At 36.3% G+C, this 17,302-nt stretch overlaps 1 protein-coding gene across 11 annotated transcripts in view; it reads left to right on the top strand.

Moving 5' to 3' along the window:
- LOC115216522 (misshapen-like kinase 1) overlaps positions 1 to 17,302 on the top strand; it is an 835,290-nt gene that overhangs the window by 655,623 nt on the left and 162,365 nt on the right. For all 11 annotated transcript variants that reach the window (XM_036506597.1, XM_029785962.2, XM_029785961.2 and 8 more), the window contains one exon: positions 10,219 to 10,343. In XM_036506597.1, coding sequence (XP_036362490.1) covers positions 10,219 to 10,343 — 125 coding nt within the window. The remainder of the gene's footprint in view (positions 1 to 10,218; positions 10,344 to 17,302) is intronic.

Genomic DNA, 17,302 nt, shown 5'->3' with positions numbered 1-17,302 from the left:
TGTCTATGCTTGTTGATAAAAAGAAAAATGAAAGAGTATTGCATAGGCACATGCACTGAATGATTGGTATGTGTGTGTGTGTAATAAGATAATGTAGTATATCATATTTGTGTATGCACTGTAAAAATATACTCTGAGCCAGTAAGATGTTTGTTGTTGTTATACTGTAATATAGCAGCATTCTGTGTGTGTGAGTGTGTGTGTGTGTGTGAGGGGAAGGAGGTTGTAATGAGAAACATGTAATGTACATATGTATACTGAATCCCTTCAGTCCTGGAGGGAAAATACATTATATTAAAGAATACATGTGTTTCTATGAACAACATTGTAAAAAAAAAACAACAAACAAACGAACAAACAAACAAAAAAACAAATACAAAACAAAGTGTGCACTATGGAAAATTGTGTGTTTATATATATGCGCGTATGTGTATTTGTGTATGTGTGTGTGTATGCGTGTAGTTTCTGCTGTCCTGTAGGAATACACATTAATAACTTGATGTAAGTATGTATGTTCAGATTTACAAATACTCTTTGAAGATATCTCTTTGCCAAATTCATTTCAGAATTGATTATTATTAGATCAATTATTGCTATATATCTTAACAAGCCACCAATGTCTTGTCTTCCCGCATAGCCTAGTCCTCTATCTTTCTCCTCTGCCTTTCCTTCTTCGCTGGCTCCCTACACCCCACCCCCTCATCCCTCCCTCGCCATACTCCTTTCCACTCTTTCTCTCCCCCTCTCTCTCTCTCCACCCCCGCCACTCTTGATTTTTTTCTTTTCTTTATTAACAGAAATTCTTGCTACCAAACTGCATCCTTGCTTTCTCCCCAAAACAGTTTAACTCCAAGATGTTGTCCTTACATGAGAGTCTACCTCCAACTAAACTTATCTCCTAATGTATCCCCTCCACCCCACCCCACATTTGCTTTCCTTGTCTTTCCTTTTCTTTTATTATTTTTCTCCTTTCTTTTTCCTCTTTATTTCATCATACCCCCTCCCCCTACCAATCTATCTTTGAGTTTGTACTTTGATATTTTCTCTCTCTCCCTCTCTTTCTCTCTCTCTCTCTTTCTTTCTCTCTCTCTCTGTGCTTATCTTACTCTGTGTGTGTGTGTGTGTGTTATTTATTTATGCAATAATTTTTGTATATTCTTTTGTTTTATTATTGTCTTTTCTTTCTCCTTGCTGTTGTTTTTTCTCCTCATTCTCTTCTTTCTCTTGTTGTTGTTCTTCTTCTTCTTCTCCTCCTCCTCCCCTTCTTCTTTTTCTTCTTCCTCTTCTTCTTCTCTTCTCCATTTTGCCTCACTTTTGCGCCTTACTCTTTCTTTTCTTTTTTTCCCTTTCAATTTATTTGATGTCGAAAAAAAACAACAACAACAAAATAATAAATTCCCCTCAAAACCAAACAGAAAGAAAAGAAGACATATAGATGAATAATGAATAAAATAATAAATGAAACACACATGAAAAATAACTAATATTAGTTAAATAAATAAACAGAAAGAATTTTGGGAAAAGGACCAAAAATTTTTTTTTTCTCCCCATTTCTTTCCTCTCTCTTTTTGTTTTGCATTTTTTCTTATAAAATACCTTTAATTGAAGGAAATGATTAGATTTTGGTATAGTTAGCATGTGTATCTATAAGTCTTGATGTACGAGATAGTTTTCATTGCAATCAATAAACGCTTTTGTGTAACTCTGGGAACTTTATGCACGTGTGGTATGTGTATATCTCTCTCTCTCTCTCTCTCTCTCTCTCTATATATATATATATATATATATATATATAGAGAGAGAGAGAGAGAGAGTGTATGTATATGTATGTGCAAATGTGTATGTGTGTGTGTGTATATATATATGTAGGATATATATACATATGTATATGTGTATATATGTATGAGTGTATGTGTATGAGTGTATATGTATATGCATATATATGAATGTGTGTTTATATGTATGTGTGTATATATATATATATATGTATAAGTGTATGTATAGGTATGCGCGTATGTGTGTGTATGTATGTATATATATATATATATGTATATGTGTATATTTATATTTGTATATATATCTATATGTGTATATATATGTGTGTATATCTATATGTATATATATATGTGTATATATGTATGTATCCTCATTGTCTTAGAAATCATCATCATCATCATTATTATCAATATCATTTCTCCCAATTCTTATTGGAGTGTATAGAACACGAAGAGAACAATTTATAGCTTCCTCCAACACAGCCATCTAATAGCACCACCACCATCACCGCCACATCCCTCTACTAAGATTTCTCCAACAGTATTCACATTCTATTTGCTTCAAATACTGCTGAGAATCTGTCTTTGGGGCATGGAGGTAATGATCTAATCCAAAAACATCAGTGGCTGGTTTAGTTTCAAAGATTTTTGGCATTTGTTGATTTGTTTGTGCGTGTGTATGTTTGCATCCATCATCATCATTATATAATGGAAGTGCTCCAGTATGGCTACTGCTTAATCCCTCAGTGCTATATAAGAATGCATGGGTATTCATATATATATGTGTATATGAATACACACACACACAAGTGTTAGAACTGGAAAAGAAAAGAGGGAGTTAATATTCAATATTCAGTGAGGAACTTTCAGGCTACTAATAGCATTTCATGTTCTGAGATTGTAGTGTGTATAAAACTCTTATTGCAATCAAAAATTCAGTACACACACACACACACACACACACACATACACACACATATGTATGAATGTACACACACATATATCATCATCATCAACATTTAATGTCCGTTTTCCATGCTTGCATGAGTTGGACAGTTTGACCGGGGTCTGGGAAGCCAGGAGGCTGTACCAGGTTCAAGTCTGATCTGGCAGTGTTTCTACAGCTGGATGCCCTTCGTAAACCCAACCACTCTGAGTGTAGTGGATGCTTTTTACATGCTCCTGACACAGAGGCCAGAGGCGACTGGCAACGGCCATGATGGGTTGATGCTGTGTGCGTGTGTGTGTGTCATCTTCATCATAATTTATTGTCTCTTTTCCCATGCTGGGTTCAATGGTTCAACACGAACTGATGAACCAGAAGGTATTGCTGAGCTTCAATGACCCCTGTGGCATGATATCTGCTGCTGGATGCCCTTCCTAATGCCTGCCACTTCACATAGTGTACTAGGTGCTTGTTTTTACATGTGTGTGTGTGTGTGTGTATGTGAGAGAGGGAGTGAGGTGGGGGCAAGAGTAACTCCAGGTAATTAAGCCTGAACGTACAATTTTAAAACTCAATGCTTTATATGTAACTTCTTTCAAACTGTTTCGTAATGGTGAAAGATTTAGTTTAAAACAGGGTTTATTTGTATTCATTTATGTATCTTTGACATTCATGGCCTGCCATATGTATATACATATATATCTGCCTGCACATATTTCTACGTGTGCTTTTCCATGCCTGCATGGTTTACACATGTACATATTTGTGGGCATTCTCACTAATCCTTAGTTGTTCTTCAAGTAAGGGATTTCACATTTCTTTGAAAAAGTGTGACGTGTGCAGATGATTTGATAATAGAAGTGACAACAGAAACTCTGCCTGCAGTGAGCAACTTTCATAGAGTGCAAGTGTGCACATTCGTGCACACACCCACAGCAGGCTTCTGCCAGTTTCCATCTACCTTATTCACTCACAGGGTATTGGTCAATTCAGTGCTATAGTAGATGATGACACTTGCACAAGTTGTCATACAGTGGAGCTGAACCAAACCCACATGGCTGGGGAATCAACTTATCAATCAGAGGGCTTCGCCTGCTCTCTCTTCCTAACAGTTGGGTTAGAAAGAGAAGAACAAAGAAACAGAGACAACACAGGGAAGTTGGGACCATTTTTGTTCTTAGTAGGGATAAGAAAATTTGTTGATGCTAGTGAATGAACAAATGGGGATAACATGAGTAGGGGTCATTCTTTAGCTTTGCTTAGAACAGGTAAACTTCTCTAGTGCAGGTGCCACATTGAAATAAGAAGGGCAACCACTCATAGGGAGCATACTACAAATGGAATGTATGAGTGAGACATGGTTCCTGACCCGTCTTGCTGGGTAGTAACTCTGAAAAAGAACTGACTTGAACTATGATGGCCTGTCCAATCTATGCCAGCATAGAAATATGAATGTAAAAATGTTGCTGCTGCTAACATAGAGATATAGATATAAATGTATATACACACATGCACATTAGTATATTCATATATGTATGGTTGTGTGTATTTCTGTGCATGCATATATATATATATATTATATATATATATATATATATATATATATATATATATATATATATATATATATAGATATATGTGTGTGTGTAGATAGAAACATATATACATGTATATATATAGATATATATATATATATATATATATATGTATGTATGTAGATAGATGCATAGATGGATGGATATTATGCTAGATTCACACTTTCTCAAAGACACAAAATCTCTTACACACACTCACTCTGTTTGGCTCCCCCCCTCAGAAAATTGTGTCTTTTATTAGATGTGAAAATACACTTTACCTATTACACACGTCTTTTCGTCTTTTCGGTGTGTAAGAGGAGGTGTACTAGCCTGGCTTCTGCTTGCTGTCACAAAATATATTCACTTCCTGTTCATTCACTGACCTTATTAATCAAACTATTTAAACCATGAAAAGGATGGTGCCATCAAGCTAACGAGAAAATAAAAGATAATGTGGAAACCACAATAAACCACTTCTTCTGTGATGTTGTCTTGAGATGCCACGAAGTTCCTGTCGCTCTATTCTTGATAATGACTGAAGATAGAAATGGTCTTTCTCTTGACTTCATTTCTTCTTGTTTCCTAACTGCAATTTTCCTGCTGTTTTCAAATGAATTTCCTCCTCCCGCTGTTCTCCAATTCTAAAAGTAATGGTTTTGAGTACAGCACACAAAGAAACTCCAATACATGTATCAGCGTAATGGAGGAAGCCAGCATTTTGAAATGTCTTACAAATTTCACACATGCTTCCCTCTACCCGTTTCATTTGAAAAGACTTCTAATTATGGTTACCAATTCTTTTCCTTTATTACTTTCTTGAAAATTAATAATTTGAAGGTCATATTTCTCCGAAAACCATAGAAATAGTTTCAATAGAAAAATTATCTTTTTTGTTTGTTTTTCATCTGTTGGTTTCTTTTTACTCTTTTACTAACAGTACAGACTATATAACTACTCTTGTCATATGTGTGTGTGTGTGTTCTTACTCATGTTATCAAATATTCTGTGTCATCATCACTCTTAATGTACTTCTGTGTTATTACCATTTTCCAATAACAGAGTAATATTGGCACGCCTGTAGTAATACAATACCAGTAATACTGGTGACAAAATCATAGTATTAATAGTACGGCTGTAGTAACACAAATTGGTAATACATATACCTACCATCATTACTGATTTATTTATCTTTGATCTGGGACCACCTGGCATGTTCAGTTGTGAACCATTCTTATCACAAATGGATCTTATTTCTTTACTGCCCACAAGGGGCCACACACAGAGGGGACAAATAAAAGGATTAAGTCGATTATATCGACCCCAGTGCGTAACTGGTACTTATTCAATCAACCCTGAAATGACGAAAGGCAAAGTCGACTTCGGTGGAATTTGAACTCAGAACGTAGCGGCAGATGAAATATCGCTAAGCATTTCGCCTGGTGTGCTAACATTTCTGCCAACTTGATGTCTTATCACAAATGGATCTGTGCTAACACAGGTTGGCAATGACATTCTTTGGCCTTTTTTTTTTTTTATTTCCTGTTATAATAAACTGATCATATATTATTAAACTTTACTTTAAATATTATTCCAACCATGAAACAATATTACTCATAAAAAACAAACACAGCACCCATGATTTTCAGAAACATTTTTTTTTTTTTTTTTTTTCACACTCAGAATTGCTGAAGCATGGAATAAACTATCTGCATCAATTGTTAGCTGTCAGAACACTACATCTTTTGAAACTTTCCTGCTTCCTGAAATTCACCAACAGTACACCTGATGCCCCTCCCTTTTTTTGTTAATGACTTATTCACTGTTCCCTTTCTATGTACTGTTCATACATTTTTGGCTACTTTTTCTGAGCACTGTATACAATAAGCTCATTATTATATCACTATATGTGTTTAAAATCCGCTTGGGAGGTGTTATTTGGGCAAGTTAGGGTGACATCTTGGGGGTTTAGGAGCGAACCCTGTTTTTCCCATTTGCTCTTTTTATCACTGATTCATTTAACACTGTGTGTTTTGGAACCAAACCCTGTCTGATATATGAGGATAGATGTATCAGGACTAGAGTTATAACATCATAGTACTAGTGGGATCATGAAAGAATAATTTGTTGCTGCCATTTCAGAAGTATTCTCTGCCCACAACCAAAGTAGATTTGCTCAGTTCTCCTACTGGTGCCATATTATTACCATTCTTAGGTTATTACCAATGTCCCACTACTGTCAGTTTATTATCACATTATATTCTTATACTACAGTGACCCCTACAATCATTGTTTTACCACAGTTTTAATATTAATATTCTCAGTATTACTACAGGTCTCCTACTACATTATTACAATCCTAGCATTGAGCTCACAATCATGAGTTTGTGAGTTCGATTCCTGGACTAGGCTGTGTGCTGTGTTCTTGAACAAGACACTTTAATTCACGTTGCTCAAGTTCACTCAGCTGTAGAAATGAGTTTCGATGTAACTGATGCCAAGCTGTATCAGCCCTTGGATAACATCAGTGGTGTAGAAATGGATGGTTAATATATGTGGGCGACTGCTAGTCTTCCATAAACAACCTTACTCAAACTTGTGTCTTGGAGGGTAACTTTCTAGATGCAATCCCATGGTCATTCAGGACTGAAGGGGGTCTTTAATCTTTACCCTTTATTACCACTGTTCCAATATTACTAACATTGTATTATGACAATCCACTATTACTATTATGGTAATACCATTGTCTCACTGTTAACACTATTACCACAGTTCTAATATTAATACTACTGTATTACCAGTCTCATTATTACTACTTTTGTATTACCACAGTCCTCCATTGCTATTATGGTATTACTACAGTCTTACTGTCGATACTCTGGTAATACCACCATTTCACTTTTAATGTTCTTGTATTACCACAGTCCTGCTATTTCTATTGTTGTACTACTATTAATATTATTGTACTGGTGGCATGTGAAAGAACATTCGAGCGAGGTTGTTGTCAGTGCCGCTGGACTGGCTCCTGTGCAGGCGGCACATAAAAAGCACCATTTGAGCGTGGCCATTGCCAGTACTGCCTGACTGGCCCTCATGCTGGTGGCATGTAAAACACCCACTACGCTCTTGGAGTGGTTGGCATTAGGAAGGGCATCCAGCTGTAGAAACTCTGCCAGATCAGTTTGGAGTCTGGTTCACCAGACCTTGGTCAAATTGTCCAACCCATGCTAGCATGGAAAGTGGACATTAAATGATGATGATGATATAATACTAGTGTTACTATTGTAATACTACTATCTCACTATTAATACTATTGTATTACTACAGCCCCAATATTAATTCAATTGTATTACCACCATATCAGTATTACTATAGTTGTATTTCCATGGACTCCTTCACAAATCCCAATATTTTCTTTACAACTGTTATCGGTACAAGATTTTCCAATATCTCATCCCTGTTTCATTTCTTTATTCCTGATAGCCTTGACATTGGGTCACAACAAACTGGTCATTCTTTCATGTGTGTGTATGTGTGTGTGTGGGGGGGTTGTGTGTGTGTGTGTGTGTGTGCGTGTGTGCGTGTGTGTGTGTGTGCATGTATGGGGGTGCAAAGTATTGAGTTCACTGACCTCTGCCTTAATCTCCTATTTTTAATTATTTACATCACAATTACTGGACGCTTATTAAAAGTTCTAATTACCTTGGACCTCCCATTAACTGCTGATCCCTTCATCATTTTGCTCTTTTCCCTCTCACCCTCCCTCCCTCCGTATGGCATTCACCTGTTCTAAATGGCAACAACTGACAATGTGGCAATGGAACATTCTAACAGAACATTGTCTCTGTTCTGTTCATTCTAGTTTGCTCTATTTTTGTTGTTGTTGTTGTTCTATTTCTCTCCACTCCCGTCATCCTCTCTCACTGATCAATGCTTTGGTAATTTCTTCTCCTTTAATTAAAACCACCTCCTCCTCCCCTTCCTCCTCACTAATTTCCTTTATCTTTGTAATGTTTTTTCTTTGATCTTGTTTTTGTGTTGGTATTTGTGCTTCGTTTTTTTTTTTTTGTTTTGTTTCGTTTTAATATAAAATAGTTGAAGTTTCTAATTAACCATCCTGTAAATGATGTGTCTTTTATGAGTTATGGAGCTGTCCTCCAACATTAACGATGAAGCTTTGCTTATTATAGTTAAAAAGGCTGAACTGCATTCTGGCGCTGCTATAAAGTATATTGTTTTGTTGTAATTAATAAAGTGGCTTTGGTGTTGTGTGTGTGTGTGTCTCGGTGTTTTTGTGTGTGTAAACAAGAGGATCCATTCTTGCCAAATCTTTGTTTTGTGCAACAGTTTTTCATTTTACCATATTTACTGGTGTGTGGTAGTTGTAAATGAGTGTCACTGTTAGGCAAGTGGTGTCTTTGGTTTCCAAACTGCCATATAAAAAAGAAAAAAAACATGTCTGGTCATGGAGAAATATTGCCTCACCTGGAAACTTGTGAATGTTTGCAACAGGGAGGGCATCCTGCCATAGAAGATATGTCTTAAGAAATTCCATCCAATCCATGCAAGCATGTAAAATTGGACGTTAATGATAATGATAATGATAATTTATAGTAAGACTTTAATATATTGTGGCAATGATGATGATGATAAATTCTTTTTAAATTTGGCATAATGCTAGCAAGTTTGAGGAAAGTTAATTATATTGGTTAAATAATAACAATAATAATAATAATTATTATTATTACTATAATAATAAATGCCCTGATGCAGTACTAGGCACTGGCTCTCATGGCTTCTGATCTTAAATGATTGGAAGTGTTATCATGTACATTGTTTTGTCTTTGTGTAAAAGATGGGCTACAGCAAATATTCTGCTCAATACCACAGATTTGCTTGTCAGTTATTTGACCATAACCAGTTGAGCATGTCCCTTAGTGGCTGACGATATGTGCATCTCTGATCACAAGCAGAAGTAGTGGGGAGCATCATAGTCATATATTGAGAGGAACTCTTTGAGGTTTGAATAATTCATGTATGAAAACATGGGTGTTTCATTCCTTAAACAAGCCTTATTCAGGGACGTTTCGAATGGGATGAGCTACGTGACCCGAAGAAAATTCTAATGGGGCTTCACCTGCAAGGTCATGTGCTGTTTGTTTATCTTGATATGAGATCACCATATCGCACACATGGTTGTGATGCATGTGCCTGGTGTACCATTATCAGACAGGAGTCATGATGGGTATATTGGACTTCGTATATTTGTACCCTAGTGTCACTTTGATGGCATGCACTGCTCTGTCACTAAAATTGAAAGTGCCAGATAATTGACTTTACAGTCCCAAACGATGGAAAAATTAATATGCGAAGTATAGAAAAAATAGCAAAGTACCAGGACCTAGCTATTGAATTACAGACTATTGAAAGTGTGAGTAAAATGTATCCCAGTAGTTGTAGGTGCATTGAACTGAATAGATGGATTGAGGAAATAGATATAAAACCCAGTTTAGTACAGCTCCAGAAAACAGTATTATTTGGGACAGCTAAGATACTTAGGAGAGTTCTTGGCATCTAAGGTTACTTGCTGTAATCCAATAGGAGGGTTCTGGTATCCAAGGCTACTTGTAGTCTGATGTTAGGATTCATTTCTTTTCCAACAGTCTAATCTATTGAGTGTTTATGAATAATAATAATGATGATGATAATAATAATAATTATAATAATAATAATAATAGTTATTGTTGTTGTTCTCTTCCTTCATTATATGTGTATGTATATATATATATATTCTTTATTTCTGAGTTAGAAACAGTTAATCAAAATTTTTATTTGAAGCTTCTATGTTACTCTTTCTCTCTCTCTTTTTTTGTGCACCATTTCTAACCTCATTGTATAACATCATGCATCATTGCACTTTCAGCAATGCAGTCACCCCGACACAATAACAGTGGAGTTCTGCCTGACTTGCTGCCACCGCACACACCTCCGCAGTCCCGCTCACCCCCAATGCCTCAGAGACCACAAGACAAAAGCACTTCGGAAGAGGTAAACCTATCATTGTATTTTGTCAGATTTCCACTGTCTTGATTAATTTTTTAATAATTTTTAATTATTATTTTGCTATCTTTTACCTGTTACTTGTTTCCTGTCACTAGACTGCAGCCATGCTGGGGCACCACCTTGAATCTTTTTAGTCAAATGAATTGACCCTGGTTCCTTTTTTTTTTTTGTTAAATGCCTGGTACTTATTCTATCGGTCTCTTTTGCTGAACTGCAAATTATGAGGATGTAAACACACCAACACCAGTTGTTAAACAGTGGTTGTATACAAACACTAGCAGAATGACACACACAACCACAAACATATTTATACGCTATGGGCTTCCATACAGTTTCTATCTATCAAATCTCCTCACAAGACTTGCCATGCAGTGGGACTGAACCCGGAGCCATATGGTTGGGAACCACACAGCCATGCATGGGCCTAAATCAATTAGTGAAATCACGATAACAACTGTCAGTTATGATGGTGGAGGTTCCAGTTGATCCAATCAATGGAACAGCGTGCTCATGAAATGAACATGCAAGTGGCTGAGTACTCCACAGACATATACCCTAAACGTAGTTCACAGGAAGACTCAGTGTGACACAGAATGTGACAGGGCTGGCCCTTTGAATTACAGGTGCAATTCACTTTTGTCAGTTGAGTGGACTGGAGCAACGTGAAATAAAGTGTTTTGGCCAGGGGTACAGTGCATCACTGGGATTTGAACTCATGACCTTCCGATTGTGAGCTGAATAGCCTAACCACTAAGACATGTGTCTTCATGAAATCATGATATCTTCCACTAAGTCATACTTATTTTCAGATGATGGTTGCTATGCTACTTCCAGAAGGAAAACGGTTAAGTGAATAAAGCAATACACTGCAAGCTGATTGATCATAGCATCGAATTGATTTCAGATATGTCTTGCATATTTGGATTGGATATTTAATATAGTAAATATCAGTCACAAATTGCCTATCCGTTGGCAGTATGTATATCATGTCTTTGTGGAGAATGACAACATATCACATAGATTGGTGTCCTGTCAAGTAAGTCACTTAGTTCTTGCTATGAGAAATAATGCTGTGAAATTTGAGTTCGGTACCGGTCCTGAAACTGTTTTTGTTTGGTTTCTAAACTGCACTGATGTAAATAGTCTAAGTTAGGAACTCCTTCAACTTTTAAAATTGAGTGAACCAGTGTAATAAGATGGATGGTTAGCGCAAGTTCACTTGTGAATGTCTTCTACTTTCAGACATTACAATAGAAGAAAAATATTTAAATTTGCCAATACAAAATACTAACAGTGCTAAGTGCTCAACCTGGAGAGAATTAGCAGATACTGTTGTGAAGAATGTAATGCAACAAGCATATCTATAAACACCTCATCTTCCTTCATGTGACTTGAGTGTGAAGTGAGTAATAATAATAGTCAGTAAAATATGAATAAAGAAGAATGAAAAAAAAAAGAACATTTCAAAAATTATGAAAAGGAGCGAAATAAAAATAAATGCACTTAATATCTTCGATTTATTATGCTTTAAACAAAATGTGAGAAAATATTTAAGATGTGATGTTAAATGCATATAAAAGTAGAATAAATACAGTGAGTTTGCATAGAGTTACAGCAAAGCCATAAAAATAGACAGGGTAGACATATTAAAGCTTTTACACAGTCAAGTGTGTGTGTGTGTTTACACGCCTATATAATACACACACACGCACATAGACACACAGGGTGGACCAGAAGTCATGCACAAAATAAGTTCAATACGCTCCGGAATTGTCAAAGACTTGCTTCGATTTTTCTAAAATTGAATAAAATAAATAAAATAATGATGAATAGACACATACTTGTACATGATGAACAAAATGAATAATAACAACAACAATAATGATAATGATAATAATAATAATAATATATAAATAAAATGTCAGATGTTTTGGTGCCTGACTTTGTGACTTTCACTCACCCTGTATATATACATATATACATACATACATGTGAACATGTCTGGATATTCAACAATATGCATGAGAATACACACATAAAACATACAAATCTGTACATACATACATATATACATTACATACATACATACATTCAAACAAAAATACCCCTATTGTTGATGTTGGATTTCCAATGAAGAAGCCTTGGATCTAGGTTAGAAACCAGTTCTTTCTCTATTGGCAAGAAATCTTGAAATAAACTGAATAATGACATATGTACATACGCACACACATTTACTGGCATGGTGGCTGAATGGTTACAAAGTTCACTTTACCACCATGAGGTTCCAGGTTTGTGATATCACTGCATGATATGCTGAGCAAGTCTCTTTGCTATAGCCTCAAGTCAACCCAAGACTTGTGTGTATGAATGTGGATATACTGAAATCCATGACGGAGCAACAATGCTATAAACCTCAGAAGACAATAACTCAAACTGGGCCTGTGTTACACCAGCAACGTTTTTGTCAGTGTGTACCCCTACACAGCTCTTTGTCCAGTTCACTGGATCTATTTAGTGCTGATTAGTCTCTATGGTAACAATTGTATCAGCGTTACCATACACACCTCAGAGCTTTGTCTCTTACACTAAACTGTCCCACCTTGCTCTAGAATTCACAGCTATTGCATCTGAGATTTCTTTCAGCTTCTTAGGATCTTCGTCACTATTGATGACCTCCACTTGTCCAACTCTGTCCACTATAAGCCTTGACTCTCACTCCTATCTTCATTTATTCCTTCTCCCACCTTGGCTACATCAAATCCATTATTGTTTTACTTTATTTATTTGATGGATATTTGTCCTCATCTTGTTTGTTGTTAACACAACATTTTGGCTGATATACCCTCCAGCCTTCATCAGGTGTCCTGGGGAAATTTCAAACCTGGGTTCTCATTCCTAAGGTATTTTTTGATGTTGTCGGCGTCGTCGTCATTGTTGTTATTATTATTATTATTGCTATTATTATTATTATTATTATTATTATTATTATTATTATTATTATTATTATTATTATTCAGGTCACTGCCTGGAATCAAACTCAGAATCTAGGGGTTAGTAGCCTGCGCTCTTAACCACTACGCCATGTGCCCGTGGTTAAGAGCATGGGCTACTAACTCCAAGATTCTGAGTTCGATTCCAGACAGTGACCTGATTAATAATAATAATAATAATAATAATAATAGTAATAATAATAATAATAATAATGATAATGACAACAACATCGAAAAATACCTTAGGAATGCGAACCCAGGTTCAAAATTTCCCCAAGACACCTGATGAAGGCTGGAGGGTATACCAGCCGAAGGGTTGTGTTAACAACAAGCAAGATGAAGAGAAATATCCATCAAATATAAATAATGTAAATGATGTACATAATTCCTCATCTCTTAAATATAGAACTGCGTAATTGTTTTCTATCTCGTCATCTAACTTCACTCATTGTGCAAACTTAACCTTTTAGAATTTAAACCAATCATATCCGGCCTTCCCCTCCTCTCAAAACTGCTGGCGTTGTGCCACAAATTAGAAAGAATCGTTATTATTATCATTATTGTGGTGAACTGACAGAATTGTAAGTACACTAGGTAAAATGCTTAGCAGCATTTCATCTGTCTTTACGTTCTGAGTTCAAATTCTGCTGAGGTCGACTTTGCTTTTCATCTTTTCGGGGTCAGTGAAATAAGTACCAGTTATGTACTGGAATTGATATAATCGACTGGGTCCCCCTCCCCCAAATTTCAGGCCTTGTGCCTTTAGTAGAAAGGATTATTATTAATATTATTATGGCAAAATGACAGAATCGTTAGCATGCTAGGCAAAATGCTTAGTGGCATTTCATTCATCTTCAGGTTCTGAGTTCAAATTCCGCCAAGGCTGACTTTGTCTTTTGTCCTTTTGGAGTCGATAAAATAAGTGCCAGTTGAGATTTGGGGTCGATATAATCGACTTCCCTCTCCCAAAATCTGCTGGCCTTGTACCAAAATTTAAAACCATTACTACTACTACTACTACTACTACTACTACTACTACTACTACTACTACTACTACTACTACCACCACCACCACCACTGCTGCTGCTGCTATAGAGAAGCAAATCTCCTTCTCACTTCTTTCCTCCTTCTCTTTAACTTGCATCATCCAAAAGCTTTTAAGAGGAATGTTAGTCAAGTGTAGCTTTAGCTATTTGTTAGCTGCTGTAATGGAAGGTTTTGTAAATTAGTTTTAAACAGTTGGTCAGAAATTGATTTTGAGATCTTGTCGGGAAGTGAACATTCAGGATTGCTCTGCTAGACCTTTTGACTTACAATAGAGCAGAATTATCTCTAAATTGGTCTCATTCCAGTCAAAACAGGCCCTTGTGGCTTCGCTCGCAGCCAGGGCCACATATCTGAATGGCGAGATGTTGCACTTTCTGGTTATAATAATAGACTGTGACTGATCACAGCTTCCAGTGCATCTGGCCTGCAGCTTATAGATGCTGTTGTCTTGTGTCAGTGAGCAGTGCTGCATTGCTCTGGTGAAATGCCAGTCAAATCACTCTCGTTTGCTTGTCTACTTCTCTTCTTCTAACATTGACATCTCCTCCCTTCTTCCCTCTTTCTCTCTCTTGCTCAATAAACTTTCATATTACTCACTCTCTTTCTCTCTATCTCTCCTTATAACATGTATATATGTGTATGTGTGTGTGTGTGTGTATATCCTTTCTTTGTGTTACGTTTCAACAATGAAAGTTATTCTCCTTTTCCCTCTTTTTTTTTCTCTCCTTATATCCATGCTATTTTATTCTGCCTTGCTATCCCTCTTTGCCTGTCTGTCTGTCTGTCTGTCTGTCTGTCTGTCTCTCTCTCTCTCTCTCTCTCTCTCTCTCTCTCTCTCTCTCTCCAATGTTTGATCTGTCTAAGTATCAGTTTGACACATTCTTTCTAATGCTGTTTTGCTTCTCTCTCTTTCTCTCATTCTCTCTGTCTCTCTCTCTCTCTATCTCTTTCAGTCTCTCTGTCTCTTTTCTTTATCTTTCTCTCTCTTTCCCTATCTATTTCATTTTCTCACACTGCTGTCCCTTCTCCTTTATTCTCCTTTTTTCTTTCTATTTTGTAGCCTCCCTCCCTCCTTACCCTGCTGCCTCTTCCTTTTTTGTTTCTTCTCTCTTTCTCTCTCTCTCTCTCTCTCACTCCCCTTCTCTTCATTTTGGGACAGAAGAGAAATGGACCACTTTAGCTATGGTTCCTTCTCCAACTTATTGCTTGTGATGTTTTATAAAGAGAGAGAGAGAGAGGGGGGAGAGAAAGAGAGAGGGAGAGAGAGACATAATAAAAAGTGACAGATATATATGTATATGTGTGTTGGGGGGGATATGTTAGGGAAAAAGGGAGGAGGAGAAGGAGAGGTATTGGGGTGGGCCGTTACTTTTAAGAGTCCCCCCACCAACTATAACCATGTTAGCATGAAATGGTAGAATCTGAAACAATGTTAGTGGTTAATAGCGATGGCAGTGGTGGTGTTGGTGGTGGAGGTGCTGGTGGTGGTGGTGGTGGTGGTGGTGGTGTCAATGAGGATGATGGTGATGATGGACTTTGGAGTTTGTGGAAGTGTGGTGGTGGTGGTGGTGTGGTGGGGGCGTTGTGGTTCTAGAAATGGTGTTGGCGTTGATGTTGGTATTTGTGGTGATGGAGATGGTAGCGGCGGCGGCAGCAGTGGTGATACTAGCAGGACAGTTTATCGATGCCAGAACCGATGTGCTTCAGCTTCCAGGCTTACTGTTCATGTCAAAAATTGGATTAGAACGGAAAGACAACTGCAAAGGATGGTTGCTGTTGTTGTTGTTGTTGTTGTTGTTGTTGTTGTTGTTGCTGTTGCTGTTAGTGGTGGTGGTGGTGCTGGTGGTGTTTGGAGAAAAGTGGTTGTACTGGGAAGGAGAGCTGGCCCAGAGAGAGTCAGTGAGAAGAGAGATAAAACAAACAAACAACAGCAGCAACGATAATAATAATAATAATAATAATGATAATAATAATACTAATAATAATGATAATAATAATAATAATAATAATAATGATAATGATAATAATAAAAATAGTAATGGTAATAATAATAAAAATAGTATTGGTAATAATAATAATAATGATAATAAAAATAGTAATGGTAATAATAATAATAATAATAATTTGTTATAAAATAATAAACAAGAAAAAAATATACACAAAAGGCAAATATCAAGGCAGAGCAGGGTTGTGTGTGAATGGGGCAGCGATGGGATTGGAGAATTGTTGATTTGATTCAAACATTAAATTTTGTTATATTTACTTGTCAGGATAAATAAGTAAATAAAAGAGAGTTGTGTAAGTGTTTGGCGGAGTTGGAGGGAATGTTTTTTTTTTGCAGTGAGGTGTATGTGTATGTGTGTGTGTGTACACAAACGCATATACAAACTCATGCAATGCAAATTCAAGCACTTACATGTATTCATGTTGGATTGTGTATATGCATGTATATATGGATGTGTGTGTATGTATGTGTGTATGTATATATATATATATATATATATATAGATAGATAGATAGATGTGTATGTGTGTGTGGTGTAATTGTGTATCTGTATGTGTGTATATATATATATATATATATATCTATATATATATATATATATATATATGTGTGTGTGTGTGTGTGTGTGTAATTGTGTATCTGTATATGTATATATATATATATATATTTGTGTGTGTGTAATTGTGTATGTGTGTATGTATATCTACATGTATGTATGTATATATGTGTGTGTATGAAAGAGTTCCTAATCTTTGAAAGTGAATGAATGTGTATATATGTGTCTATAAATGTGTGTATGTGTGTATATATATGTGTGTGGGGACACACACATTCTTTAAGAAACACACACACTTTAAACAAGTGACTTGTTTAATATTGATTGATTTCATTTTGCAATCAATA

The sequence above is a fragment of the Octopus sinensis genome, linkage group LG10 (assembly GCF_006345805.1).
Source record: "Octopus sinensis linkage group LG10, ASM634580v1, whole genome shotgun sequence".
Lineage (NCBI taxonomy): Eukaryota > Metazoa > Mollusca > Cephalopoda > Octopoda > Octopodidae > Octopus > Octopus sinensis.
The sequence above is the reverse complement of the archived record's forward strand: the minus strand, read 5'-3'. Positions and strand labels throughout refer to the sequence as shown.